This window comes from Ciconia boyciana, chromosome 5 (genome assembly GCF_034638445.1).
Source record: "Ciconia boyciana chromosome 5, ASM3463844v1, whole genome shotgun sequence".
Lineage (NCBI taxonomy): Eukaryota > Metazoa > Chordata > Aves > Ciconiiformes > Ciconiidae > Ciconia > Ciconia boyciana.
The window spans coordinates 82,686,334-82,713,888 of NC_132938.1; the positions used below are offsets into that span (position 1 = coordinate 82,686,334).

Below are 27,555 nucleotides of genomic sequence, written 5' to 3' on the forward strand. Positions count from 1 at the left end.
AGGGAGGAGACATCTGAGAAATAAGCCCTGGGGAAGACACTGCAATGCACAACAGTTCTTCCGGCGTCACAGGGGAATTATGTGCCTGTACTAGGGGAAGGAAACAGATAGGAGGAAGGAAACTCCCTTTAATCCCCTTCCCAGGTATTACAAAGGAGTGAGCAAAGCTTGCGCTCTAAAAGTCATGTGTCTATGTGAAAGGAGAGGGCTCTGGCAGCCAGTGAGCGCAGGTGTACCTGAATTGTGATGTTAATGCTCTGCACCTCAGATTGGCTGAAGCCGTCGCTCACGTAAAAGCTGAAAACATCACTTGTTGGCTCGATGCTTTCATGGACGCTCTGGAAGTAGTAAATGCTGTTCTCTAGAACATCTTGAAGGGAAAAGGATGTGTCTGCGGTCACAGCAGACTCACTCTGCGGGCCAAAATTCTCACCTGCAAACCAGAATACCGCTAGTGAAAGGATGTTGAATTCACCGATAAGCAGCAGGATTAGGAGAAGAATGGCAGATTGTGAAGGGTGCAGAGGATGTTTGTTCCTACGACGTGGCTTTCACACATCTTGTGACCTTTGTAGAAAGCAACATCTGCTGCATTAGAGCAGGCATTAGGGAAGCTGCAGTTTTATGCATAGCACAAGCAACCCCACGTCCCAGAATTACTTAGGCTTTCTTCAGGGATGAGACAATGGCTAATGTGCCATCTGGCCTCAACACAATCTCTACATCAAGCTTCACCTTGCAAAACTAAGTCTCACAACCAAGAAAATCACCCAGCCGTTGCCTGTTCAAGGAGAGAGGCTCACCATTACCAAAATGGCACAAACTGGAGTTCATTCATAGGACACACTTAGGAGGGATAACGTGTAATGGTTAGCAACCTGTGCTCTCCAAAAGAAAGGCAATCGCTGTTGTAACAAGCCACTACACTGGCTAATCCACGGTGATATTTTACAAAGGCAAGTTATGATTTAAGTTAAATGATATATGCCACTCCTGTTAGGACCACACACAGGATTAAGCAGACAGGTCTCCTGGATGAACATCTTTGGACATTGTGGTATAAATCCTACCTTTTCTGGATAATACAATGAGATAAGAGAACGTTACCAGCATGCTCTGCCACAGCTCTCCCAGCCTTAAAGCTTGCTGGGACATTTAGAGGAATTTAGCAAAGTTTGTTCTGTGTAACAAGAACAGCCAAAATAAAGCATGATGAAAATACAACATGTGGGCTTCAAAAGGCTCTTCATGCCCCAGTCTCACAACATAGACCAGTCTCTAACAAACGAGAATTAGGAGGAAATGCTCCCCAGAGACAGTTTATCTCGTAACGCTGACCTTACGAGCTCTTTATGATCAACTGATGCCACCAGCACTGCACTGAGGAATTGCGGTGAGACAGATTAGAATGTGCTCCAGCACGACAATTCCTACATTCCCTTTCATCAGCCAGGAGGAAGAAGAGATAGCCAAGCAGTTTACCTGTCTTAGTGTTTTCAATGTAGCCATACATAGGTAGAGTGATAACTGTGACCCTCAGGTCTTCCTTGGCAGCAGTATCATAATCAGCAGCTAAGTGGTGATGAGCCAGCAGTGGGACCCTGCCCCCCTCATCCACCTGGAAAGCAAAAGCATGACAAAACTACCGCCAAGGCACACAACACACAGCAACACACGAACTGTTACTGAACAAGTCTGCCTCTATGGAAGAGGCTTGCCTGGTCTCTGAAGTCCTGTCCCATCCTCCCTAGATCTGTTAAGCATGAAATCAGCTGGGAGGTGAGGTGGGATGGGAAGAACAAAGCCTGCCTAGCCCCCAAGAGGAGCCTGGGAGTGCTTCATCAGGTCAAAAAGAGAACTGGCAGAGTCATGCTGACCTCTTGGAAGGCAAGATCTGCATTTCTTGTTGAGGAGAGCCTTTTGAAGGCAAGGGAGGGGGAATGCAAAGCTGGAAAGGAGGGAGATGACTTCAAAAGGCTTTGATAAGGAGTCTGAAATGGTGTGTATCACTCCAAAGCACCAGAGGTTTTCAGACTTGTCTTCTGCTCATCGTTTACACACAAACTGGTGAAATAAGGGACGAAATATTAAACAGGGATAAGTCAGACTTGTTCCACTCATATCAACAGGACACCCTAGGGAGAACCCAGCTCCTGACTAGAACAGATGTAAGCAGATGAGGTTCAGGGATGCAGCCGTACTGTCAGCCTCCTCTGGCCTCCAAGTAATTTGTTAACCCTTTGCACTCACAGGATTGCATGTGCAACACCATGTTTCTTCAGTCATTGCCCCTCAGTCCAGGAAAACTGTTCAATTCCTCACATCTAAGTCATTCCTGTCACTGTTCCTAGTATCCCGGGTAGCCACTTACAGTGATATGGTCAGCAAAAGCAATGAGTGACGGCATTGTCTGGGCAGATGTGATAGTGATAGTGAACATCTGTCTGTCAAGCCGGTTGTTATCAGCATCAAAAACAACAAAGTGGAAGATGTCCGTAACTGGCTGATTGCTCGTCTCAAACATGGTGGAGTAGCTGTGAAAGTCAGAACACAATCTGGGTTAGGCAGTCTTACTGACAGCCAGGCAAATACATCTCATCCCTGCATTTAAAGGTCAACGCACACCTCTTGAAAGAGAGGTGGCATTTCAGTTCCCAACTCTCCTTCATGTTCATGCCCCGAGTTCTTTTAAATCACTGGTTTAGGTGTTGCCTACCTAAAGTATCACCATGACATCGCAGATACAGAAAGAACTCCCTGTAATTTAAAGCTACATCAACTACTGGCATTTCAGACATGCATGAACACCTAATTCTGCACAGAGGAAATGCTCTCATTCATAATCTCATAGGATACAACAGCCAAGAAAGGAAAAAATATCTTTGATACATTGTACTAACATAACACAGCCCAGAGATCCCTGTGGAAAGCCCACTGAGCTTTTAACTGGCATGGCTTGAAGGAGAATAGCTCTTTGATACCTGATCCTCTGGCTGTTGATGTCTTCCATGGTGAAATTATAAACCTTGGAAAGCTCTTCATCATGAGAGCCCGACATCCGTAAGAGGGTGCCATATGCAGGCAGAGATATTAACTGGATTCTTATCTCTGAGTCAGGAGAATTGTTGTCCTAAACATAAAGAAACAAACCAAATCAAAACAAGACAAGATTAGCTTTTGTTTCCTTCCACTAAAAATGGAAGGAGGAATAAAATGTTTTATAGGGAAATATATCAAGCTAGCTGGGTCAGACCCACAGCTGACGAACATTAAATGAAGCTCTATTGATGAGAAGAGAGTCAATTGGGTTGACATTTTCGGAATCTACCGCAACATGTATTTTCATTTCCTCTCAGCTCAGAGAGGTTTTCTTTGTGTCCTTGTATCACATCAACACAATCTCCCAGACATAAACCTGGTATTTTTGTTTTCGAATTACTTTACACTCCTAGTGGACTGGACCGTTTATGTAATACGCTTTTCCTGACTTCAGATGAAGTGAGCCAAAATTTAGCTGATAGCTGGCACAGGGAGTAACTGTTGCCCACCAGTGCTTCAGACAGAGATACAGAGCTGAGTTCACTTCTTAGTAAAACAAAGGTTAATGTGGAGCAATGCTGCAAAAGCCAGATTCACATTAAACTAAAAGCCGATTTTGGCTCTTTAACTACATTAAGTACAACCATCTCTATGATATCACAACTCAGATGTCCTCTTTTAAAAGTTTTTGTTAGTTGCTTGAAAGATAAGACCCAAAGCAGAAATCATCATATCCTCAGCATATGAGTCAGGGATGAAATCCTCTTTTCCCTAACTGTTCTCTTACTCAGATTAAACCTGAACAGCTCCCTTGTCAGCCTTCCTCCTGAAGAGGAGAATAGGACAGACCCCAGACTTGTATTCAGACTGATCCCTTGGAAAAAACATTCATCTGCCTTCTTATCCTACCTCACCCCCTGCAGTTCCCTAATCATCTCTGACAGCCACTACCCTAGGTCTCGCCAGCCTCACACATGCACTGCAATCTCTCCTCCCTCCTCCCTAAGGGGAGCATATCTGCATACCTGAAATCCACTGCTGCTGCATTTGCTGCTAAATCATCTGCAAGGAGTAAAACACTTTTCTTCTGAATTTCACCTACTGGTACCGGTACAATTTCACCTCGTACTGAATTCACTTTTCACTCTTGTACAACGTGCAACCTCTGGGACCAACTCCAAGCTAAAAAGGAGTGCAGCATCTTGGTTTGCTTAAAACTCCCCCCTTCAAATATGTCCAGAAAAAGAACCAGGCAATTTTGGAAGGGGAGTGATGGGGCTCAAATTTTCAAGGGATTATCACTTAGCAAATCCATGTGCTTTATTAGCAAGTCTGTTCGATACAAAAATCTGGGATTAACTCAGTTCTCATGTTTAGCACGGCAGTTCATCTCTGTTACAGTCAAAGAGGGATAGCCTTAAAACCCTGTCGGATGAAAGAGTCTGTTATCCCCTTTTTGGCAGCACTAGTCAGGACACAGTCAAAACTCGAGCTCTCTACCACGAATCCACACTGACGGCAGAGAGCTGTGTGTGGCGAAGGGTCTGTGGGGGGATAAGGGAAGGGAGGCTGGCAGCATTCGCTGGGTTTAGAAATAGATGAAAGCTTACGATATAAGCGAGGTGCAATCGAGAGAGAGTCACAGAGCTTTTACTAGCCACGGTGACCGCCAACAAGCAGCCCGGGGCCAGCTGCGGACCGTTGTTATCCAGCAGGGACACTTCCACTCTCAGGACTGTAGTCACTGTGGTGACACCGTCGGTGACAGAGATTTCCATGCTGTCCTCTGCTGCTGCTGAACCATCGTGCACGTACTGCAGAGCATTTCGAGTGACGTCCTCGTAGGTGAAGGTGTCACCTTCCCAAAAAGAAAATGCACAAGTCAGAAAGACTCTATTCAGAGCACCAATCCAATTCAAATGACCTAAGGCCCCGATTTAGCAAAAGACTTAATCATGTACTAAACTGGCGTTTGATACCATCCTTACAGGGATGTGAGTTATGAAGACATTTATTAAGGAGCTAGTATATACGCAGGGCAGAGGAAAAGCTGTAACCTTCACAGCTTCACAGACGCAGCGACTCTTCACAATTCTCAGGGAGTGCGCAGATCCTCCTTTCTTCCCAGCTGCTTCGTAAGCTCATGCCTGTCATAGCTAGATAAGGCTTCCCTCTCCACATCTTCTGCTTGCACTACTCTCCTACAGATAATATTTGTTCATCTGATCACACACTTGAAACCGCTGCTACCAAAATCAACAGTAAAACTCCACAGGAGCTTTTGACTGCTGGATCACAACAGGTTTACACAGACTTCAGCAGAAATGTTCACTACCTTACTTCACTAAATTACTTCAGATATAAGTTACCACGTAAAACAAAACATCCCTTTTGATTAGCAGCTGGTTATAGTTATCGCCATAGAGTGACTGTCCACTAGCCCACACATACTCGGTACAGGAAATGCACTGATTCAGCCAGGAACTAAACAACAAACGGGAAAAAGTCTTTCATGCACTCCCTCCTGCAGTCACACACTTCCAGGCAGAAAATTCACACGCTTGTGGATGCAGCCATATCTGCCAGAGGCATCTGTCTCCTCCTGGTCAACTAAACCAGCTAGGTGGACAGGCACACGCTGACCCCTCTCCTGCGCTGAGGAAGACTTCTGCTCAACTCACCTGCTCTCATGCGCTCCTGCACGTCTGCGCTGTACTTGAGCACAATGCCATGATGGGGAGGTTTCACCAGCTCAAAGAAAAGACCCTCGGGAGCTGTATCTGTGTCACTCACGGCTAACTGGATCCCTGGGCCGGGGAAACAGAGCATGGCTTCAGCATCCTCAGACACAACATTGGGAATATCCCTCAGGTTTTGTGATGTGCTCTTGTAAATGGAGTCAAAAAACTGTAATTCAGTCAGTATGTGAAAAGTAAAATAATTCTGGAGCTGTCCTAGCCCAAGAGCTTGCTTGTTTCATGGAAATAGTCTCCTGATGATGCTCAGATCAGAAGTTGTATCGGAGAACTTGTTGCCAGTATGGCTCACAAATGACAGCTATGCAAACCCTCAGCTTATGAGAGAGATGTGCACATGTTCATATAGCAGGGGGGTATCTACAGATATCCCAGTATTCTCAGGTATCCCAGAGAACCTCCTGACGCAAGCAGAAAGCGGCTTATTAAGCCGCTTAATAAGAGACTAAACAACCCAGTGTACCAGATCACACCACTAACCAATAGTTCAGCAATTGCAGAGCAGCCTAAGAGGGAAAAAGTAGAGCAGCAGCAGGTCCCTGATCCTGCTCTCCCCTGCCTCAGCCAACGAACGGACCTGCCATACGCTGGAGGAGGACTGCCATATCCCCGGGCACTTTTCTGACGCACCACTGCACAGTTTTCTCAGTGGCTGCTGCTACACCTGCACAACCACAGCTCATTCGCTAAATGGACAGAGGTGAGTGAGACTGAAACTCTCCCCTGCTCCATCCGTGTGGCCTCCTGGCAATAAACACTGTGCCCCAGGTTGAGCTCTGCACCCCATCTCTTCCACCCTACTCACCAATGGTGGCTTTGCCCCCCTGGCTGACCTCCAGGAACGGAGCTGCAATCTGGAAAACTGGAGGCTGCTGCTCCGCAGAGAGCAAATGAATGACAAACACCATCTCCGGGGTTGTGTGTTCTCCATCGGACACTAGACACAGACAAAAACCATACCGGAGTGTAGGGATGTGTTTTCAGGGACTCACCTGGGAAATTCATCTTTCTGTAAAAAATCACCACCCCACGTCGCTGACTTCTCTCCCACCTTGTCAATCTACACCTTTGTGGACATACACACACAATTCACACCTGCCAAGGGTATTTATCTTTGCCCCTAACTCAACTCCTAGCAAGACAAATGTAAAAGTCTGTGTGTGTGCATGTGTACATACTATCTTCCATACATCTATCAGGTGTGCTCCTAAGTCAGAACATGGGCTTCTCCTTGCTGGTGGATCACTTTGCATACCTGTGCTAGAAGGCACATGGAAAGGGAAAGATATGTTAACCAAGCAAGCAGCTTATCAATAGCAATTTAATTGTGGAAATGTTTCCATGCTATATTAAAAAAAAGCAGAGTAAAATTCTGATGGCCTTGTTCACACTGGGGGAAAACAGGAATGAATCAGGCTTTTAGGACAGACTCCAGGCAACTATTGCAAAAAGATGTCTCTACTGAGCTGCAGCTTAGCTTCTATAAAACACTGTTGGGACACATGAATTAATATTCCTCAGGCACGTGCATTTCCAGAAATTCCTACTGAGTGCCCTACAGGTGTGCTTGCAGCAGAGAAAAGGCCAAGGAATAACAGGCAACACGAAGGGCACAAGGATAAAAACTGCTTTGGTCAGGAAAGAGCAAAGGCTTCACATACCTGTGAATCGGAAGTTCACTGACTCTGGGAGACCTGATGGGACAAACACAAGCACAGAGTAATTGTGGTCAGGACAGCAAAGCACATACTGATGTGGATTTGAACAACTTTTGGAGAAAGCAAATGCTGACATTAAACAAGACTGGAGTCTTTCCTCACCAAGGAAAGCACTCTTTCCTTGCCTTCGCTCTCTCAGGTAATGAGAGAGAACATGCTACACCCTCCTCCAAACTGTGCAACTCCTCTTGATGTCAGTGGAAGGCATGGTGATGCATAGAACTGCATCTACCATGTACTGGCACTTCATCACACAATCCTGTGCATCAACTGGTCAAACATGCTTGAAGTTTGTCCTAGTTTTGCCCTTCTACCTCCTGCTCCAGACTCTTTCTCCTCTGATGGTAGAAATCTTCTTAGCCAGAAATCCTGGCTAAATGAATTCAGTTCATCAATGCCAGTCTCAGTCTCAAGAACTAAACGCCCAGTGCAGCAAAGATCTCAAGCATGGCAGGGCCAACGGTTCCTAACCACAGAGCAGCAGATCAGCAGTTTGCCCAGCACAGCATCCAGTACTAGCGTTGGCAATGCTAAATGCTTCAGTGAGCACTGCCATATCCCCATAATTCACTGAACGTTGCTATACCAAACCACAGGGGAAAATCTTGTTGAAGTCGCAAGAAACGGGTGAACTCTTGGTACGCTCCTCCAAGGCAGACTCCTAATTCCTTTGTATCGTTCAAGCCTCATGCCCTCGCGAGTATGACATAACCATGAAGTCATCTCAGGACTGGAAGAAGACCAGCAGTCCAGCTACCTCTGTCAGTCTAACACGGCACTACAAAGAACATTCAGTTCCTTACCCGCAAAGGAGAATGCAATGATCTCTCTCAAGTGAGGAGCTGCAGTTGGCGGACGATAAGCAATCTTGCCACGGTTTATATCTGCTTGGGTGAAATACCTGACTGGGGAGAGAGGCCTGTCTGTATGCTCCACGATACCTACGGAGACAGAGAGCTCAGTATTAACAGGAGGAATTAATTTTATTTTTAAAACAAGATACCAAAGGCCACATCTTATTTTTCTCTCCCCAAGAACAACTTTTTACATCTTCAGTGGTTCCTGAATGAGTCAGATGGCTGTAACTGCGTTGAGGATGGATTCTTGGGACATGAGAAATTAAACAGACATTCCTCTCCCTCAGTCATTTCTTCAAATACCTTTCACTAGAGAGGTGGAAAGCAGAAAGCCATGGGGTACAACATTCAATACATTCCAGACAATAGTAAGACAACCGTCTGAGCTCTGTGGCTTACTCCTAAACAAGCCAAAGAAATCAGGTTAAGAGACAAGGTGTTCAAAAGCTAATGAAGGAGGCCGAACGGATTAATAGATGCCTCCACAGAATGATACTGTGAGGGAAAAATTAGATGTGCTCAGAAAGCATGGCAATTAATTCAGCAGCAAGCTGCCATGTTCTGAACAGGTACACTTGCCTTGGCCAGGGAGGAGAGGGACAGTCACGTTGAACAGGATTTTCTCACTGGGAATCTCCGCGTCTACAAAGGACAGGTGATGGGGCTCAATCACCGTCACACGGTCCTCCAGCACCTCAATAAACACATTAGACCATGAGCATCAAGGCCAGAGACATGGGAAGATTCACCCAAAAATGCATTGAAAGAGAATTTGCTTTGCTATAGTTAAATATTAGACAGTCTTTGAATTTAAAGGCCTAGTTCTTAGACGTAAAACTGACAAGGGATGGACGGGCTCAACCTTTACCAAGTCTCTCAAACTTGTACAGAATAGGGATTATTTGGGAGGAAATTACAGAGGACAGTAAAGCTTGATAATAAGTAAAATTTGCTAAAGTCTTACGGGCCACCTAAACCCACTTTCAGCTCATCTGTAAACTAAACCAAACCAAATGTGTAATGCAGAAGCTGGGCACTATCATGCTCAACAGAAGAGAGCTCTATACAGGTCTACCTCTGTTAAGTCCTTTCTGGAGAATCAGAAGGGGCTTATAAACCTATGAAAAAGAGACAAACACCTCCTCCTTCATAAAACTGTGAGCTTATCCCCACTTTCAGGCTGTCCAACAAAGTGGCAGTGTTTTTAGTGCACTCTGTCCTCTGCAGATGCACAACCTCCATGCTCACATGGAGGAATTTCTTTTTTGACCTACAGTAACTAAGAAGAGATAAAGGAAAATCTAATTTGATCAAAACCTCCCTGGATGAAGATATAATTCATTGCCTACGTAATTTTCTGGTATAGTCAGATGTGGCTGGACTGGATTTGCTTTTAAAAGAAATTCTGAAAATGACTCAGCCATTTCCATTGGAACATAGAGGAACCAAAGCTTTCTCTTTTGTTTTAAATCTGTCTAAAAGTGTTCTGATCCTTCCATTACAAGATTATCATTATCCAAAGGCAGGCAGTGTGTTACAGGAATTATGGTGCTGCATGAACAGACTTAAGCGCACAAAGGCAGTTAACTTGCATGTGTTCATAAACCTTAATCCCACAGAATTAACAGCTATGAGAAGTCACTGAATGAAATAATTCAGCTGGATATGAAAAGCATCCAGCTCATTTCATAATCACAAACAAAATATGGAGAGAACAAGCTAAATTAAGGATACGGGCAATTAATTAATCTGCTTTGGAACATGGAACAAATTACAGGTTTCCACCGGCCACATCAAGTGCAGCCCACTGAATCGTGCTGGTTACACATCTGTAAGGCCACCCAGTCAAACCTGTGTCCCATTCTGCTGGCCTTGGGTCACAGACTGGACGTGGGCCTCGACACTGGCAAGGCAAGGTTTCCTGACAACAGCTCAGTACACCACAAATGCCACCGAACCCCCAGTTCATCTCTCTCCAGTGTTTTTCACCCAAACACATCAGAGGAGAAAACACAGCCTACGAATGACTGTTGTGAAGCAGTAAATAAAACCTCGTCAGTCCTTCTTAGATGTGAAAGTGTCACATATCTAACTGGAATCAAAAGCCACAAAGTTTATTTGTCTTATCAGCACTGCTATATACAGCTCTGTATAAAAAGGGCAGGCTTAAAATTAACAGTGGTGTCCCCTCCATACAGCCACTTTGGGGGAAGTGGGAGGAGGGAGGAAAGGGAGGAGCACCTCTTCATATGCTTAGAAAACTGTCTCTCTTCTTCACAAACCCAATCGCAGTTTGCATTCAGCTAGAGCAAAGCTCAGGCTCCTTTTACCAATATGGGAGAAACAGGTAACTTGATTGAAGAAAAACAGTATACATGTATGCTCAGTTTAACCACCAAAGAGTCACCAAACTTTCTCTGACCTTTCTCAGTAGGACACTCAAAAGACAAGGCTAGAGGTATGAAAAGACTTAACATTTTGTGCTTGCTCTCCAGCCGAGAAGCCAGTCTAATTCTGAAGAAGTTTGAAGACGGATGAACAGAACTCAATCACGTTGATGCAAGGAAGTGCAATTTTATGATGAAAAGATTTAAGGTTATGGTTGCTTCATAGTTGCCTCCAAGGCCTATTTGTCTCTCCCAGAGGTAGAACTTGCAGGTTGCGAGGCACCCCTCAGTAAAACGTATTTTATGGCACTATTGAATTTTGTGGTGTGTAATTAGCTATAAAATCCAGCACTGCATGGCTCAGCCAGACAACTCTCCCATCAATTTTGTCAATAATGACAACAACAAAAAGTCAAGAGCAGAAAGATACATTGCTGGCTATCGCTCCAAGTAGCAGTCTGAGCATGTTTTATTATTGCCCGTGAAAGGTCACCACTATTTCAAACCCTGACAAGGCCGTTGTGTCACGGACTTTTCACTAATCCCTCTCCCACTGCTTCCTTTAGCCTTTCCTGGTCCCACGCTTGGCAGGCTGTGCTGGCTTAGGAGTCCTTCGCCTCCCCTTAGGAGGTTCCTCCCGGGGACCCATTGCCCCTGGGAGGTCTGCCACATCTGCTCTCCCGCACTGCATGGGCCTCTCAGTGTGCTTTTGTCTGCCAGGGAGCGCCCAAGGGCACAGGATTTCTGTTTGATAATGCTGAGCATACTGCTGGCACCTCACACGCTCTAAATAAATCATCGGGAATGAATAACGCCAAAGATGACTGCATGCTACGTTCAAGTTTGTAGACCCAGCTCTGCCTATCGCTGCAGGCAGCTCCTGTGCGAAGGGTTGGCCTCATCTCTGCTTTCTCATCGCAGCCTGCCCTGGCTCACTCAGCTCAGGACTGCTGCTCAGTGGATTATGATCCTGGTCCCCCCCTGAAAGCCCCACAAAGCTATGAGGCCAAGGTGATGTTTAAATCAAACTCCCTGCATCTAGGGTCCCTGCGTCCCAATGGGTGACCTGGGTGCAGAGCCCTGAAGCTCCCCTCTAGCTCATGCACTGGGGATCCCTCCCTACAGAGTCAAAGAACAGGAGACAGCAGGAGAAGTAGAGGGGAAAGCTGGACTTCACCCACATATGCAATGGGGACACATGGATAAGGCATGCACCAAAGTTGGAGAGCTCACAAAACCGACTTTAAACTTCGAGGTCATCTTTTCAATTAAAACTATCAGGGAAATAACTACATTAGAGAGACCACTCTTACCAAAATGGTAATTCCCAGAGTTGATGCTGCAAGAAAAGGTAATTCAGTTCCATGGATGCAGATATAACGGGCTTGTCTGAATGTTTTTGCCATACATTATAGTCTGCATTCCTGATGTCAGAATGATGGATGAAAACTTTCTAATGTGGGTGGGCTACAGTTCTGATAAAGTTTGCAGTGGAATTACAAGATCTATTCATTACAATCTCTCTAACCCACAGTTTTTCACTCTTGCCATTCCTAATGGCTTCTCAGGAAAGGGTAAGAATTCCATAAAAAGATGTTAAACATATTTCTTCTTCTCTCTCTCCCTCTCCTTTTCAGTCTATATATTCATCACTTTTAATACTGAGTTTTTCAACTTTTTATGGGTATTCCCCCCCCCCCCCTTACTCTTCTAAGCTCTCTTTTGTTTCCATTTCTACTCCAGCTATCTAGCTGGTGCATATACCCTGTTCCGTAGATTTAGTTCAATCTTTGAATCAAACACAACAGCACGGACGATAGCAAGGACAGGAATCAACACTCAGTGATTACTGCTCTGTGCGAGGCTCTGCTCGCTGTGCACTGCTGCAAGGAGAGTGGGAATACAGAAACCATCAGTCAGCGGTGTCGGATCACACTTACAGCCATGTGCAAAGAGGAGCCGAGGGAAAGCTGAGGTGCTCTGGGTGTCTGTGGGAGAACAGCGACGTTGAACACGTGGCTTTCCAAGCTGGTTTGTGGACTGGCAGAGCTGGACAGCTGGGAAAGAAAGATCACATGAATCGATACCTGACAGAGGACACCACTGCATTTCTAGACCAGTTTCATACCTTCCCTCTCCTCTCCTCCTGGTCTGGAAGGCAAAGACGCACCTTTCCAGCAGATACCAACCCAAAGCATACATGAGTGGTAGTTGATGGGAACTAAGGCCTTTAAATAGTAACCAATTTCTCCATTATTGCCTGTACAACCTAGAAATGGTTTACCTCTTTATTAACATTCAGAAAGATATCTGTTTGTCAGTTCTTTACCTCCTATTCATTCCTGCTTCCCCCAGTCACTGCCATAGTTTTGCTGAATTTTACTCCAACTGTCTGTACAGCTAAGTGGAACTTTTCATCACAGGAACAGAAAAAATAATGGGTTTTTAAACCTTCCTCCCACCCTCAAAAAGACCACCAGTTGCGCTGACAAGGTGAAAATAACTGGTCTTTGAATAATGGCACTGCCTTGGCAGTGGCTCCCTGTGATCTCAACATCTTCCAAGACAGGCTGCGCTCATGTTTCACAGAGACCCATAAAAATTTTCCATATGCCACTATAACACCAAAGTTAAGTCAGTGGTATCTAACTCACGATAGCAAACCTGCAGTAATGACATATAAAGCAAATAATACTAAATTTGTAAAAATTCAAAGGACCAAAGCCATCCCCTAGAGATAAGCCTGGAAATGTTCACAGCAATCCTGAGATAAGGCAAGCACCCAAAGAAATACAGCCCCCTTCTTTGTTAGACTTAGTTACGGCTTTATCTTTCAGCAGGGATGGAAGTCTGCACTTGAAATCAATAGAGCAATTCTTGTGCGCAAGAATGGACTTCAGCACAAGCTTAATTTCAAGAAAATGCATAAAAATGCATGCTCTGCTGAAATGAATGAAATTATTTGAGCCATTTGCTGGGCCTATTCTCAGTTGCTGTCGTCTGACTGATAATTGCCAAATACTGATGAAAACAACGTGTCGGCCCTTTCCAAGATGCCCCAATCCACAGTTCAAGACTCAGACAGATGTGTTACGGTCTCCTGATGTGACCCAGGCGATCGCGGCTTCCTCTGTCAGTAGGGCTCTCCATACAATTATTGCTACCGCTCCAAGATACTAAAACCAAACATTTAACTCATGCAAAATGCATACTCTATAAGAGGAATTCAGCAATTAAGCTAAAGATTAGCTTGTTCAACATTGACACTCACAAATTCCTCATTATCACTTATGTTAATTACTTTAGAAATTACCTTAATTGCCTCTCCAGTGCTACAGTAATAGCTTCTGACTGGTAAACCAGATGTAACAAATATCGCATGCAAGTGTTCATGTAGGCTTAGCATTATGGGAGGCTGTTAAAGGACCTGTCTGAGGAGTTTTATGGCCGTTAAACCTGTGGGGAGGTGGGATTTATTTTAGTATTACATCTGCTGGGGAGTATTTGTACCTTTTTGCTTCTTTGCAAGAAGTACTCCATAGCAAAAATTAAATTATTAGCTTAGGGACTGCAGAAAGTAGGAGGGTCGCTTGGTTTTGGGGCTTGCAAAACAAACACTTTAAAAAAAGGCATTCGGAACACTTTGCACTTGGAATAAATATTACAGGTTTCATGACAGGGCAATGTATTTGCCATGCAGTACCAAGGGGTCAAACCTCCTGTCTGAACTGCAAATGGGGCATCAAAACCGCCAGGATATGAGCTGCAGTAACACACCTTGCACAGGGAAGTCCTTTCACAGAGGTCTGGATCGCAGGGATGCCTTAGGAGAGCATGGGCCAGAGGACCTCTGTGTGGGTCTCCTCATGCAGATTCGGCACCCAGCGGGAGGATCTCCAGGACAGCCAAACGTGTGGCTATCTGGACCCACCTCCCCACTTTTCCCTTGTCCACTGGGACCAGCCTCATCTTGGAGAAGGGTGGGGGAAAGGAGGCAGCAGGTTACGAGAAGGGTGTGAGTTACCCTCTCTGTTACCTCTTCTAAGGATTGCCAGGCAAAAAACATTTCTTGTTCCTATTTCTTCCCAAAAGCAACCCCAAGCACAACAGTAGGGTGTCCCCAAGGGACAATCCTACCCCACAGGCAAAAGGCCAGTGGAGAAGGGATCACTGTCACAGCAAGAATCAGTCTCTGGACACACTGTGTCATGCTGATGGGATATTACAAGCCTGCTAGTTTCATCCTGTGGAAGTTATAAGTGCAGATCTGTTTGCCCATTCACTCTGGGGACTCTTGATCTCAGAGAGCTTTCCTGCTTAGACAAGCTAGCAGGCACTGAGACAACGTCACTGCTTTTCTACAAAACCCTTTCCTCCCTGAGATGGAACTGTTCTACAGAAAATCAGGCCAGCTATTAGTTTAATAGCTTAAATGTTACATGCTACTTGAAAGACAATTTTCTCCAGATTTGCAATATAGCCTGTGACTTGACATCCAGAAGGTTAATGCCATTGCATGTGGCTCAGCACTGTGGGTAGCTGGCTGGCTGGCTGGCTCCACTGCCACAGATTAAAACCTGGGGATCCACGTGCAGCAAAAGCTCTCCTGAGCATGAGTAAGAGTCTCCCACGAATACAATGATGGGTTACATCCATCCTGACACATGAGCACATGCATATTCATCTACAGGCAAGCAACATGCACCTATATACACATGAGTCTGTATGTAAATACAAATATATATTTACACACATATTTGTGTGTGCATGCATGTATTCATGTATGTGTATCTATTAAAACTTTGGGTCACACTATTCTCTGAGTAATCTCAGAGAAAAATGCCAGCAGAACTGCTGTGTGGCCCACCCCCTGGTGAATATGATGAGTACCTGGAATTGGAAGGAGTCGCTCTCCACTTCAGATCCAGAGTGCCTGTACCACACAACGCCTTCGTTGATGTCCTGCTGGGTAAAAGAGGTTGTGGGTGAGGCTGCTCTTCCATCAGGCAAAAGCTGCCACGAGTCTGCTGGGCCATCTGCCGGCATTGGGACCAGAAGCACCACTTCACCTGGGAAAAGCAAAGATGAACAGCCAAGGCACAACTTGTGAGAAAACAAGGAGGAATAGATGCCTTTTCACCAGCTAATGAGCATCCAAGACAAATGTCCACCCAGTCTTAGTTTTTTTCCATCTAGTGTGACTTAACAGAAACAGCAGCTCCTAAAAACCACTAATGGACCTTGTAACATCCCACTGACATACAGAAATTTTATCTCCTGTTTTGGTAAAAGGCAGATCAAGTAACTTATGCAAGTACACAGAAGAAATACACGGTCAAGCAAAGAACAGGATCTGCAACTTTAAACTCCCAAAATGTCATTTCTGCCCACTGACCAGCCCATTTCAACCTTGAAATGTGCCCGTTTGAAAAACTGAGCAGAAAAACAGATGCAAAGGACAGGCCTCACTTTATGGAGTTCCTGTGAAGGGACAAGAGAGAAGTGAGACATGATCAGGGTTAAAAAGCACTGCAGCAGACTATCCATCTTCCCCTCAAGGGTACAGCTTAAGTATCAGAACAGAGCATACTAATTTTTTCAAGGTCAGCTCTTTTCTAGCTCTTTTGGGTACTTATTATGCCAAAAAGTATATTCAACCGACTTCTCTGAACAGAAATCATCAACTGAAAAAGAGCTCTTGAACGGATATAGTAAAGGACCTCTGTATCATAGGCTGTACAGAAAGTCTGTATGCCCTGCTTTGTAGCTCTTACTCCAAAGAGTATGTAGCTTTTATATCTCTAACATCTAGCTTATTTATGATTTTTGTATTAGGAATACATTCTCAGCTGGACTGAAACATCACTGGCTTCCTTGCAGATATGACAGAGGAGAGCAGGATGGGGGCATGTCCCACTGGTTTTCAGCTTTCCTCACAGATGCCTGCAAGGGTTGGATTTTGATGTCACTACTAATGTTCAACAGACTTTAATCCAAAAACATCATCCTAATAAAATGACTCAAAGAGCCAAGTGCTACCCACCGAGAGAAGGGTATCAAAACCTTGGTCATCAATTTCATTGATGTGAACATTTTTCCTAACCACACACATAAATGAAATTAAAACCTGACAAAGAGCTACAGTCTCAAAATAAATAGCATATTTTTCTATTTTACAGTGTAATTTACTTGTTTTGGAGTTAACATATAATCTGTGAAAAAATTATAAATTTCCCCGTATCTTTACTATTCTTGACTATATATAATCTAGCTGCTCTTTAAATAACCTGTTAGTTGTATATTGTGCTTTTCTACTAGTCTTTGAAAGCATCCCTCATGGCTACCAATTCAGAAGCCACTTATCTTATAAATGACTTCAACTCTCCTTACAGCATTAATCATTCTGTTATGCAAACTACCCATCATAAGCTCTCCCAGTTCATTTCCCAAAACCACCCTCAAACAGTTGGAGTAATAAAAAAATAATTCAGCAAGCTGAAATATCACACTTCCATTTTATCATCAAACTCTGTGCTAAAACTCCCTTATCAGTGCCCTAATTACATTCCCAGTCTTATGCTTTTGCTCATGGGAGTTCACCACCTTAATCTTTCGTGTGATTTCTAAAGATGCTAATCACATACCCAAAGGAGTTAGGGCCTGCAAGTTGTTTATCCCTCCCAAAGCAGGAGAAGAAACAATTAGAATATACAGCTGCTTTAAGCATACACATACATGTCTATGTGTCTTCTTATAAATTAATATTTAACGCAATCAGAAGGAACAACTCTGTGATGTTTACTTACATAGTTTATGATTACCATTTCATTTGAAACTTTTTTTTTTAAATAGAAAAGCACCTGTTGATGGTTTACACACATGAATGTACAACTTGTGCACACTCAGGTCATTTATTGAAATATATGGAGACTACAGAGCTGCAATTTCCAGAGCTGTCTAGAGGATTCAGGCCCTGCGGTCTCATTCATTTTAAGAAGAGTGGACATTTGCATCACTTTTTGTTGGCCTTAGAAATTTCATCCTCTATGAATGTATGTCACGTGGAGCAGCTTAGGGTATAACAGTACCTACTCATATAGAAGTGATTATTTTTTCCATGTAACAGAGCTGCGTTGAGGCATCCTGTATGCTGGGAGGACAGCCAGGGAAGACATTGGTTCTATTTCTAGGGACAAAACAGGAGGTCCGGCATAAAGAGATCCTTAGAAAGATCAACGGCTCTCAGGTGCCCAATTGCGCAGAACCAAATCAAGCCCTGCAGGAGGAGGGGATCTGGACAGAGATCCTCCTTCCCTAATTACATCCCTTTTGTTTGGTTTCAGAGTCTTGAAATAAAGGGCAAGAAGCCTTCTTGGTCCACGCACTTGTGCTACAGAAATGTAGTAGATAATTCTAAAGTGGTTTTCTTTCCTATCTAAAAATCAAATGATGTATTTTCTAGAGGTATGAATATCTTTTCCATTACTCAAATACTAAGATAGGCAGGTAAGCCCTCCTTAAGGACACATTTTCTACATTTCTCCGTCTTATTTTTTCCTCCCTTTCTGTGAAACAGTATTTTAGATAAAATTTGGAAGTTCATTGATTTCTACTGCTTATTCCTCACCTGCAGCTACAAACCCATTTGTGTTACTGCAATTAATTACAGTAGAGATAATTATGGTGATACAAATATAGGATTACAAATTTTGGTTAGGGTTAGGCAGCAGGAGACAAGCTCCTCAGGGAAAAAGTCTTGTTTTCATGTAAATGCTTATTAAAAATGAGAAGACAGTCCTTCATCTGCAGAAAACTAAAGGGGGAATACAAATTAATTACTTCTCTTCTAAATTCCAAAAATAACATAATCTATGTTTCCATCAGGTACTGGCAGTTGTTATGGAAACCAGCCTATCCTCATAGCAAAAGGCAAAAAACCCAGCACTGATGTTGCTAAAGGGATCTAATTTTATTCAGCTCAGCAAATTAAAAGCAATGATATAATTTAATAGAAGTGTAAAATATATCATTTAAAGACATGGTTCTAGTGCAGAAAATGGTGATGCTGAGTGGGAAAATAACATTTTTCTCTTCTGTCCGTATTTCCTTTCCCTCCACTTATGACGTCTTCTCTTTTCCATCCAGTCTCTCTCAGTTTGTGTGTCAGCCACAAATCCCAGCCTTCCACGCTCCTCCTTGGCCTGGCTCCAGAAGATAATCTATAAGCTGCAGTCCTACGCATGGGGTTGCTTGTGAAAGCTGTTACTCTGAGAGAAGAGATCAGAGCCTCTCAAAAGGAATTTGGAGACAAGAATTATATACGGATGCAAATGTCACCAATTTCTGTTTGAGTCAATAACCCCTTCCATTAGTAGAAATTAAATCAAACGTCCTGGAATTTAGGGAGTCCTCCAGTTCTTCATGGTAAACTTTTGCTCAGCAGTTTCTAGAGGTAGATATTACTCTATGCTGATCTTAAACCAGACATTTGTTGTAGAATATTATCTTTTGGCAGTGAGTAAGATTCTGCTCTCACAAGGCTGTAAATCCACCAGAATTTAACTACCACTAGAGAAACACAGTTGCAGAAGTTCAGATTGCTAGGCAGAACAATAGTGCTTCATTATTTTGCATGCCCATTTGAATTGGAAAAATATGAGGTTAGCAGCACTCATTCAGCATAGTATTATAAGGAAATATTCCCTCAAAAGCTATTTGTTGTGGGCAAAATGCCACGGAAGAATCACATTCCCATAGGTCTGTGAAGAACATTCTTTTCCCCAGAAGTAACCAGAACTGTGCACTTCTATTTAGCGGAGGGACACCTTGGGGCATGTGGGGTGAAAAGCAGTGCTCTACAGCTGTTTTTTGACAACAAAACTCCAAAGGTATTTACCATGTCTTGGCTGGTCCTTGATGATGTTGTAAGTTATCTCGGAGTCACGGGCACCAGGTAGCTCGGCGTGCAGAATTGTCTTGGAGATCTGTAACATGCCTCCCTGGGGCACCCAGACCAGGGAATTTGTCACCAGCTGAGGACTTCTGTTATTCTGCATGCAGGGGGACAGCAGAAAAAGGCTTAAGTGAATGTCAGCAATGCTGCACTGATGGAAACAGATTTTCAAGCAAAAAGGATCAAGCAGAGTATTTTGGAATTTCTTACGCATTCAACCCTGGTTGTCTGCTTCAAGAAATGGTTGTGCATCCTTCACCCATATCCCTTGGACCCAATTCTCACCCTGTAGAACTGACCTTGTCCTCCAATGTTTCTCATTTCCTGTTGCTGACCCTAAACCTTCTTGACCTCAGTCTCCCTCCATAATTTTGTCTTTTATCACCATCCTCCTTCTCTCTCCGCTTGGCTTTTGACATGCTTTGATATAATTTATCTCCACGGCACAGTGGAAAATTCAGTACTATCAACATCTGAAAAAAAGTATCCAGTCTACTACACTAGTTTGATTGGATCCACGTTTTCTCTCACGTCTCTTCATTTTATTTCTAAAAATACATACCCTTCAAGGGTACTTATAGAACAACAGCTTCTTACCCATTCAAAAGTATCACTCTATGGCACCTCCACTATCTTTACACACATCTATAATTGTTATCACTTCTCCATGACCAAACCCAGGTTCAAGACTAACTTCATGCTTTTCTACAAGATAGGGGAAAACTGAACTTAAGGGCATGCAAATGCTGATGAATTCTGGCAGAAACATCAACTATGACAGTTTTCCATCCTTTGCTTGAACAGAAGCAGTTTAACATTCAGAAACTAGATATACGAATTTAACTGCACCAAATCCACATCGCTTTTTTTGCTAAGTTAGAACATACTTGTAGGAAGACTTTTAGATCAAGTATCTTCTCTCTGTGTGGGGACTTACACCCATGGTCAAGTCATCTCTTAACCCCTTTTGTAAAACTGAAGTCTGCTTGAGCACCCATCAAAGTCTTTTGCTATCTGCTGGGTTTCTAACCTTCAAATTATTCCTGCGGTATTTTATCCAAATGAATATTTATCCAATATTCATTCAAGCGTCTTGAAATGTGGATGTCAGGACTGGATGCAGTAATGGTTTCACTACCATTTTCATATACTTCAGTAACACTGCTCTGGCATTCAAGGATTATATTTACAGCCAAAAGGCTGTAAATTACTTTGTTAGCTCATGCTCTGTTGGACAGGCCACCAAAATCCCCGTGACCACTTTTGTGCTATGGTTCTTTCTTATAAGCCCAGTTGCTGTAAATGTGACTTCTTTTCTCAATTTCTGCAGATTCACCTTGAAACTGGCTATGGTGAACTGCATAATCAGTCAAAATCCTGACTGCTCCATACAAGTGATCATCTTCCTCCTCATTTACTACTCCACATAATCATGTGTCACCCCAAAACTGATAATCGACTCATTACTATGTTCTTCTGAATCTGCAACGGAGACAGTAGGGAGAGCTAAAAAAATGTTTGTGAAAAAGAATCACATTAAAGGATGATTTCCCATTTCCATTTTGACATGTCTGCTAAGCAACTTTCACCCATTTAATTTTTACTACACTTATTTTGCACAGTGTTAATTTTTAAATGCCGCATGATCTTAGACTGTGTCAGGTCAAGAGTTTCCCAGCACAATGCTTTATTTTTTTAAAGAACAGTGAAGAAGAAAACCAGACCCTGTGACAGCCAAGAGAACCCTGCCAATATATATGATAACTTTCCTCTGACCTTATCGATTCGATCACATCATGACACATATAGGCCTAGCAAAGCATAACTCTGGAAAAGGAAACAAACTAAAAAGGTCAGAAAGGTCCCTGGATTTATTGTGTAAGGAAAGAAAAGAGAGACTAGCCACACTTCCAAGAATGACAGGCAAAACGCACTGTTTGAAAAGAAAATATTTCTAAGTGAATGCTCCTTAAACACAAGGTCATGATTTTGCTATAAACATGGAACCCTTCGGTTTATCGGTAGCTAAATGATTGAATATTTCTTCACTGGCTACATTAAGCCAGTCCGGCATTTTGTAATACCATTTCCACCTGGCTTTGATGCTGCGATACTGCTTGTTAATAAAAACACATTCATGAGACAGCTCTTTTTGCTTGGTAATCTTTTTAAAAATATATTTAGCAACAAGCTATTGTCTGATCTGAGCGCTCACCCTGTGTTCAGCAAAACAGCTAGAATCGCATTAGATTTTTATTTTTTTTTTACTGATACCTGAGCACACAGTTAGCAAACTGTGGGAATGAATTCACAGCAGAGGAAAAGCGTTTTCAGAGAGCCCGGGGAGGCTAACATGCTCCCTGGTCCATGCTTCAGCTACCTGCTCCCAGGTAGGGCAAGGTGCAGTGCCTTGCGAATATCTTGGAGACCTCCCTTGGCTGTATCTCCTCTAGAGGTCCAACACACCCCTAAAATAAACATATTTTGTCTTTTTCCTGCATTCCCCCTAGCCCCTCAGAAAAGAAAGGCTTCCATATCCCATCAGCAATGGGCAGATCACACGTGAGTAGGTCTGACCTCCTCTGACTTACAGTACATAGCCTGCGATCATATTTTCTAGGGCATGGGCTCCTTATTCCCCATTGGAGCACCACTGGTGGTGCTCTGCCAAAAATGAAGCACCAGCAGGTCTCAAATTAACTTCACAGAAGCTGTAATTGTTAGAGAACGTCAACAAAAATATACAGCAGTGCAAATCATTATTAAGAGCTCTCAAAATAGAGGCCAGCTGTTCAGACTGCAGTAGGTCAAACGAAGTGTTTGGACGGGGGCAAATAGGGAAAAGCAGGCTGTTAGCAACCAAAGGGACTAAAAAAAGCACCTTGCAGAAAACAAGGCACACCTGTTGTGAAGTAACAAAACCCTCTAATGCATAATATTTGGAAGGTTATGTTGCCCTTCATTTATGTTTTCACACTTTCACCGCAGTGCTCCTATGGATTAATGTCTGAGAATGATACTGTCTGAGCCCATTGAATAGGAATCCTAGAAATGTCCTTTCACATTAGAACTTGCTATATAAAACCATCCAGCAGCACACTGTAACAAGCTCCGTGCACTCAGATAAATAACGTGGTTAAAAAACCACACCCTGAACTCCCACACCTCCAGCCACCATCCTACCAAGCATTTTAGCAATCTTTGGATGTAAACCAAGGCAAAAAACCCAAGTGTCTTCATCTTTGCGTGTGTGTCTCAACAGCACCTTTTCAGAAACAAACCCTGCATGCATTTCAGCTCCCAAGGCTACTCCACAAAGATGATAATTAGGATGAGGCAGGAGCTGGGTATCTGCCAGCTCTACCCTCATACTAAAAGCCACTCTGCTCTCACCTCTGTCACCACCTTCATTCTTCTCCGTAGCCAAGTGCTGCACAGAGACACTTAGAAAGATAATGAGAGACAAGGGAGCACAAAATAGTCTAATAAAAGAAACTATACTCAGCAATTCACCCTCACTGGCATTTACAAGAAGCGGCTTAATCAATAGCAAAAAAAATAAAATGCGTTACAAACAACACAGAGTGGTGCCCAAGCATTTTTACAGTCCTCCTGATCCTATACAGGCTCCTTAGGGTCACCTAAGTGATCTGCGTAAAGAAACCACAAGCAGGGCTGGTCTTATTCCTGGAGTCTAATAACTCAGCACCAGCCTTGAAAGCAACCCCTTTTTCATTCCCAGACTGATGTGTGAGTCATGTCACTAATTATCACTAATTACTACCACAGCTTTAGGAGCACCCGCAGGGTCCAAACGGGATCAGTCCCTCCTTGTGCTAACTACACAGGCGCACGTAGCGCTTGTAAACCTTACTTAAAATTTTTGTGCCCAACTTGCTGTGAAAGGCATCTAATACAGCAGAGAAGAGGACAAAAGAGGGATAACATCATCCATTTATCCTAACTCCATTCCACGGAGTGGAAGTACTCAAAGATTGTGTAATTCTCAGATCCATATATAAAAAGACTGCAAACAGTGGACTTCTCCGACAGCTCTATTTTTCATTACTCTTTCACATTAACTAAGGGATAAGGAAATTTACAGCTTTTTTCTCCTTCTTTTTTATTACAATACTGCAATACCAGAACCGAAATGCTTGCAAGCACTTCAGCAACTTTGTTTTTTTCAAGGCTCCACCACACATACCGTATGTATTTCATGCCTTGTTTGGCTGGGGTTTGTTTCATAAACAAATAGAAAAGCACCACTGTTTCTAATTTTACTGCTGTAATCTCTATAAAATTTAATATGAAGTGCCACTTCATGTCCAACTACAGAAGAGACAAACAACTGTTATTTAATTATGAACTGCAATATAAAAGCAAGAAACAAAAATTAAAACACTTCCTCATAATTTCTGAATTTAGGTATCTGTGCCTTGTCCTTAGGGAAGTTGTCAAATAGAAAGATGCATCAAGCAAAAGATTTCAGTGGAGCAACGCTGAGTGAACAGCAAAGATCCTGGCCTTGGGAGACACCACCACCACCACCTCCAAAGTACCAGTGATACACCTTATTAGCCAAGTTGTTTAGTTCATGTGTGGTCCTTTTATGTCTCCCATCACACTCCCATCAGCCCAGTGACTGGTTTGCCTATCTCATCAGCCCTCTCTCCCCGCCACCCACTCATTCTCTAATTCATTGCCCTCACCAGTGCAAAACTCTGACCTGCAACTCAAGAAAATCTTTTTATCAAATAACTATGGACTTTGAATTGTCAAAACTGCACAATTTGAGCTGAACCATTCCTGTCACAAACCAAAAATTCAGGTGAACTCCAAAACTCAATCAAGCCACTACTTTCTCCTGTCTCTGACCACAGCCTGTCGGTAATGCGGGATTAGTGACAGCTCAGGGACATAGTGATACTTCTCCAGACTTCTAATTTGCCTGCAAGGGTTTATGTCACAGCACATACCTTGGGAGCAATCTTAATGTGGAACAGGATGTTCTGGAAGTGGTACCCATCGTTCACTTGCAGAAGAACTGCATCATCCCGGGTGTCAGAGCCATCGTGAGCATAACGCAGCAGTCTGCTGGCGAGGTCATCCAGGTGGAATATGTGGGCTGCAGAAGCTGAGTCTCCAGGAGGTTTGATCAGCCGCCCGTGACGTGGAGGCTCTAAAACCATCAGCACAACGTCCTGAGGATTGTCACTGTCTCTCACACCAAGCAACAGTTCTGTTATAGTTCCAATCTTCCCTCTGCGGACAAGGAGGGCCTCATTTCTGAACACATATGGGGCCTGAAACACAAAAGCAGCTCTTAGGTGTTTGTTAAACCTTAGCAATTTGATCATGATCAAAGTCTGGAATGAAAAATGTGGGGTTAAGGAAATTAGCTCACTTCAGCCCTGGAAACCTCCTCTTTCTAGCAGGCAATCACTCTCCACATTTGCCCCCCCCAGCTGGCAGAGCTAAGAATATCGAGCAATTTAGACTGATTTAGTTACATTAAAAGAAGATTCTCATGCCACAGCAAGCTTAGGAAAGGAAAAGAACTTAGGACATTTACACAGAAAGCAATTTAGTTATCAGCTAGAGCCTGTATTCCCTTTGGTGTCTGCACGGATAGGAGATAAGGGACACAGCTTTGCCTTATTACCATCCATGGAAATTCAAATGGAAATGCAGACCCCAACTATTTTCGAAGGTCTACATGTTACATGCATGTCAGCAGGCCCAACTGGAATGCAGGCACCTCAGATACTGAAGATTTATGTCTGTGAATAATCAGTTCAGGGTGGGCTGGGGATGGAGACACACCACATTCTTCCTGTGTATAACCTACAGCTTCGATAACTTAGACATCTTTCAGAGCACTGATGCTTGAGAATAAGACCCCACACAACCTGAGTGCCCAGCTTATCTGTTTGAAATGAGTTGCAGAGAGGGAAAAAAAGGAAGCAAGGAAGAATGCCAGGAGAGGGAGAATAACCTACACAGGATACTGATAGCGGTGAGCCAAACTGAGAGGCAGAAGCATGAATTAATGCTTCTGAGTAGAAATTAGTTGATCAACTAACACTGAAGGATGCACTTTTGCTTGTCTTGAACTGGTAAAGTCCATCTCAAAGACAGCAAAACTGGGTGTCGTCAGCATCATTATTTATTTATTTCCAAAGACTCCACACAGCCTTATGCATCCTAGAACGAAGATCAGCTAGAGTCCACATTTCTGTTGGTTTAAATTAGTTCCCTAGTTCTTCATCATCAAGAAAGTTTAAAACTGCAGTCTCTATTGATCCCAATAAACATTATTTGCCATCAGTAATACCTTGCCTCGGGAGAGGGGTGATCCCGCAGAGACAAAGTCAAAGCCCTGGGAACATTCAGCAGAGAGCTATCTGCTGCCATCTCACCTGCGTACAACTTATCAGGGTTATTAAGGATTGGCAGGCAAAATTCCTATTATTAAACTTCACTTATGTATTCTGGGGCAGTGACTGCAGCTCTTACTTAGGTGAGCGTCCTACTGAGGTAAACAAGAGATTAGCCTGAGCAAAGATTTCAGCATCAGCCAGAATCAATACACACACAACAAGATCAAAATCCACAGTTTGTCTTACGCTAAAGGACAAACTAGAACACTTCTGATTTCCAGAAGTTATAGAATGACTAATATCAAATACAATGATTAAAAGCAACAAAGTGCAATTAAAAAAAATTATAATTCCTAACCCTGAAGCTACCACCTCTCTAGGAAGAAACTGGAAAAAAAACAAGCAGTGCAAAGTCTCAAGATTGTCAGAGGACCACAGAAATTATGCATACTCAGGAGGAGTTTTCTATATGGAACACTAAATACAACTGGAGACCCCCCGCAGGCCCCCAGCATGGTAGGTAGTGAGCAAGTCAGCAGCTCACCATGCTTTTGAGCTGCTGACTACACTCCTACTACACTCAGCATGAAGCACAGAATAGCACCAGCACCTTCAGACACAAACCCATCCACCATTGCAATGATTAAAAGAAATTCATTTCTTAAATTACTCATTGTGAGGATGGACGCTGAGTCAGGCTTGTAGGCAGGAAGGATTCAGCACTAAAAGAGAAAGGATGATAGCCAGATTTCCAGTTACAGTTTTATCAAGCCATTTAATGCCCCTCTGAGGATGTAAATGGGCCTTAAGAGTAGCAGGCTCTCCTTTGCACTTTAAAGTCTGTTTACACTGCCAAAATATGCCACGTAGCCACAACAACTTCAGTTCAAGCAAAGCTATCTGATCGAGCTTTCAACTAGACAGTTTGACTATGGAAAAAGCTCAGTGCAAGCTGCAAAGCCTCCTCGGAAACCTGGACCCCGTTCAAATGAGTCCACGGTGAACTCGCTGCCAGCACAACCAGCAGCAAGCGGGAAGCTGGGCTGGGCAGCTCCAGCACATCCACTGCCCTCGCAGCAGCATCAGAGGAACACCTGTAGCTTGAGTGGGAATCAAAACCTGTCCGGAGGGATGTGATGATATGACCTGCTGATAGGCTGAGCTTGGCACACACAGCTAGGCTGGGCTTGAACAACTCCTCCTTTCTGTAATGCTGTGCACTCTCCCTTAACGTGTACCTTGCACATCTCTTCATACCTTGCCTTTTAGAGAGTGCAATCCTTAGAAAAGGAGTCACAAACGTACTGCCTGTATACTCTCTCTTGGGTGAGGCCCCACCAGAATATCGCGCTACAGACTTTAAATAACAATAATATGAGAGACATGGACACTTGACAGTACCATCAACTTGCCTAGAAGTGGTGAGCAGTTTAAGGCACACACTTGAAATAGCTCATGCTGA

General features: G+C 43.5%; 1 protein-coding gene across 1 annotated transcript in view; it reads right to left on the reverse strand.

Moving 5' to 3' along the window:
* Positions 1–27,555, reverse strand: part of FRAS1 (Fraser extracellular matrix complex subunit 1) — a 177,204-nt gene that overhangs the window by 29,877 nt on the left and 119,772 nt on the right. Inside the window, exons 29-42 of the mRNA XM_072863417.1 lie at positions 24,690–25,016; positions 19,654–19,807; positions 15,648–15,826; positions 12,698–12,814; positions 8,950–9,064; positions 8,317–8,454; positions 7,457–7,489; positions 6,601–6,732; positions 5,721–5,846; positions 4,650–4,897; positions 2,982–3,130; positions 2,372–2,534; positions 1,483–1,618; positions 237–433 (exon numbers count right to left, since the gene is read on the reverse strand). Coding sequence (XP_072719518.1) covers positions 237–433; positions 1,483–1,618; positions 2,372–2,534; positions 2,982–3,130; positions 4,650–4,897; positions 5,721–5,846; positions 6,601–6,732; positions 7,457–7,489; positions 8,317–8,454; positions 8,950–9,064; positions 12,698–12,814; positions 15,648–15,826; positions 19,654–19,807; positions 24,690–25,016 — 2,214 coding nt within the window. The remainder of the gene's footprint in view (positions 1–236; positions 434–1,482; positions 1,619–2,371; positions 2,535–2,981; positions 3,131–4,649; positions 4,898–5,720; positions 5,847–6,600; positions 6,733–7,456; positions 7,490–8,316; positions 8,455–8,949; positions 9,065–12,697; positions 12,815–15,647; positions 15,827–19,653; positions 19,808–24,689; positions 25,017–27,555) is intronic.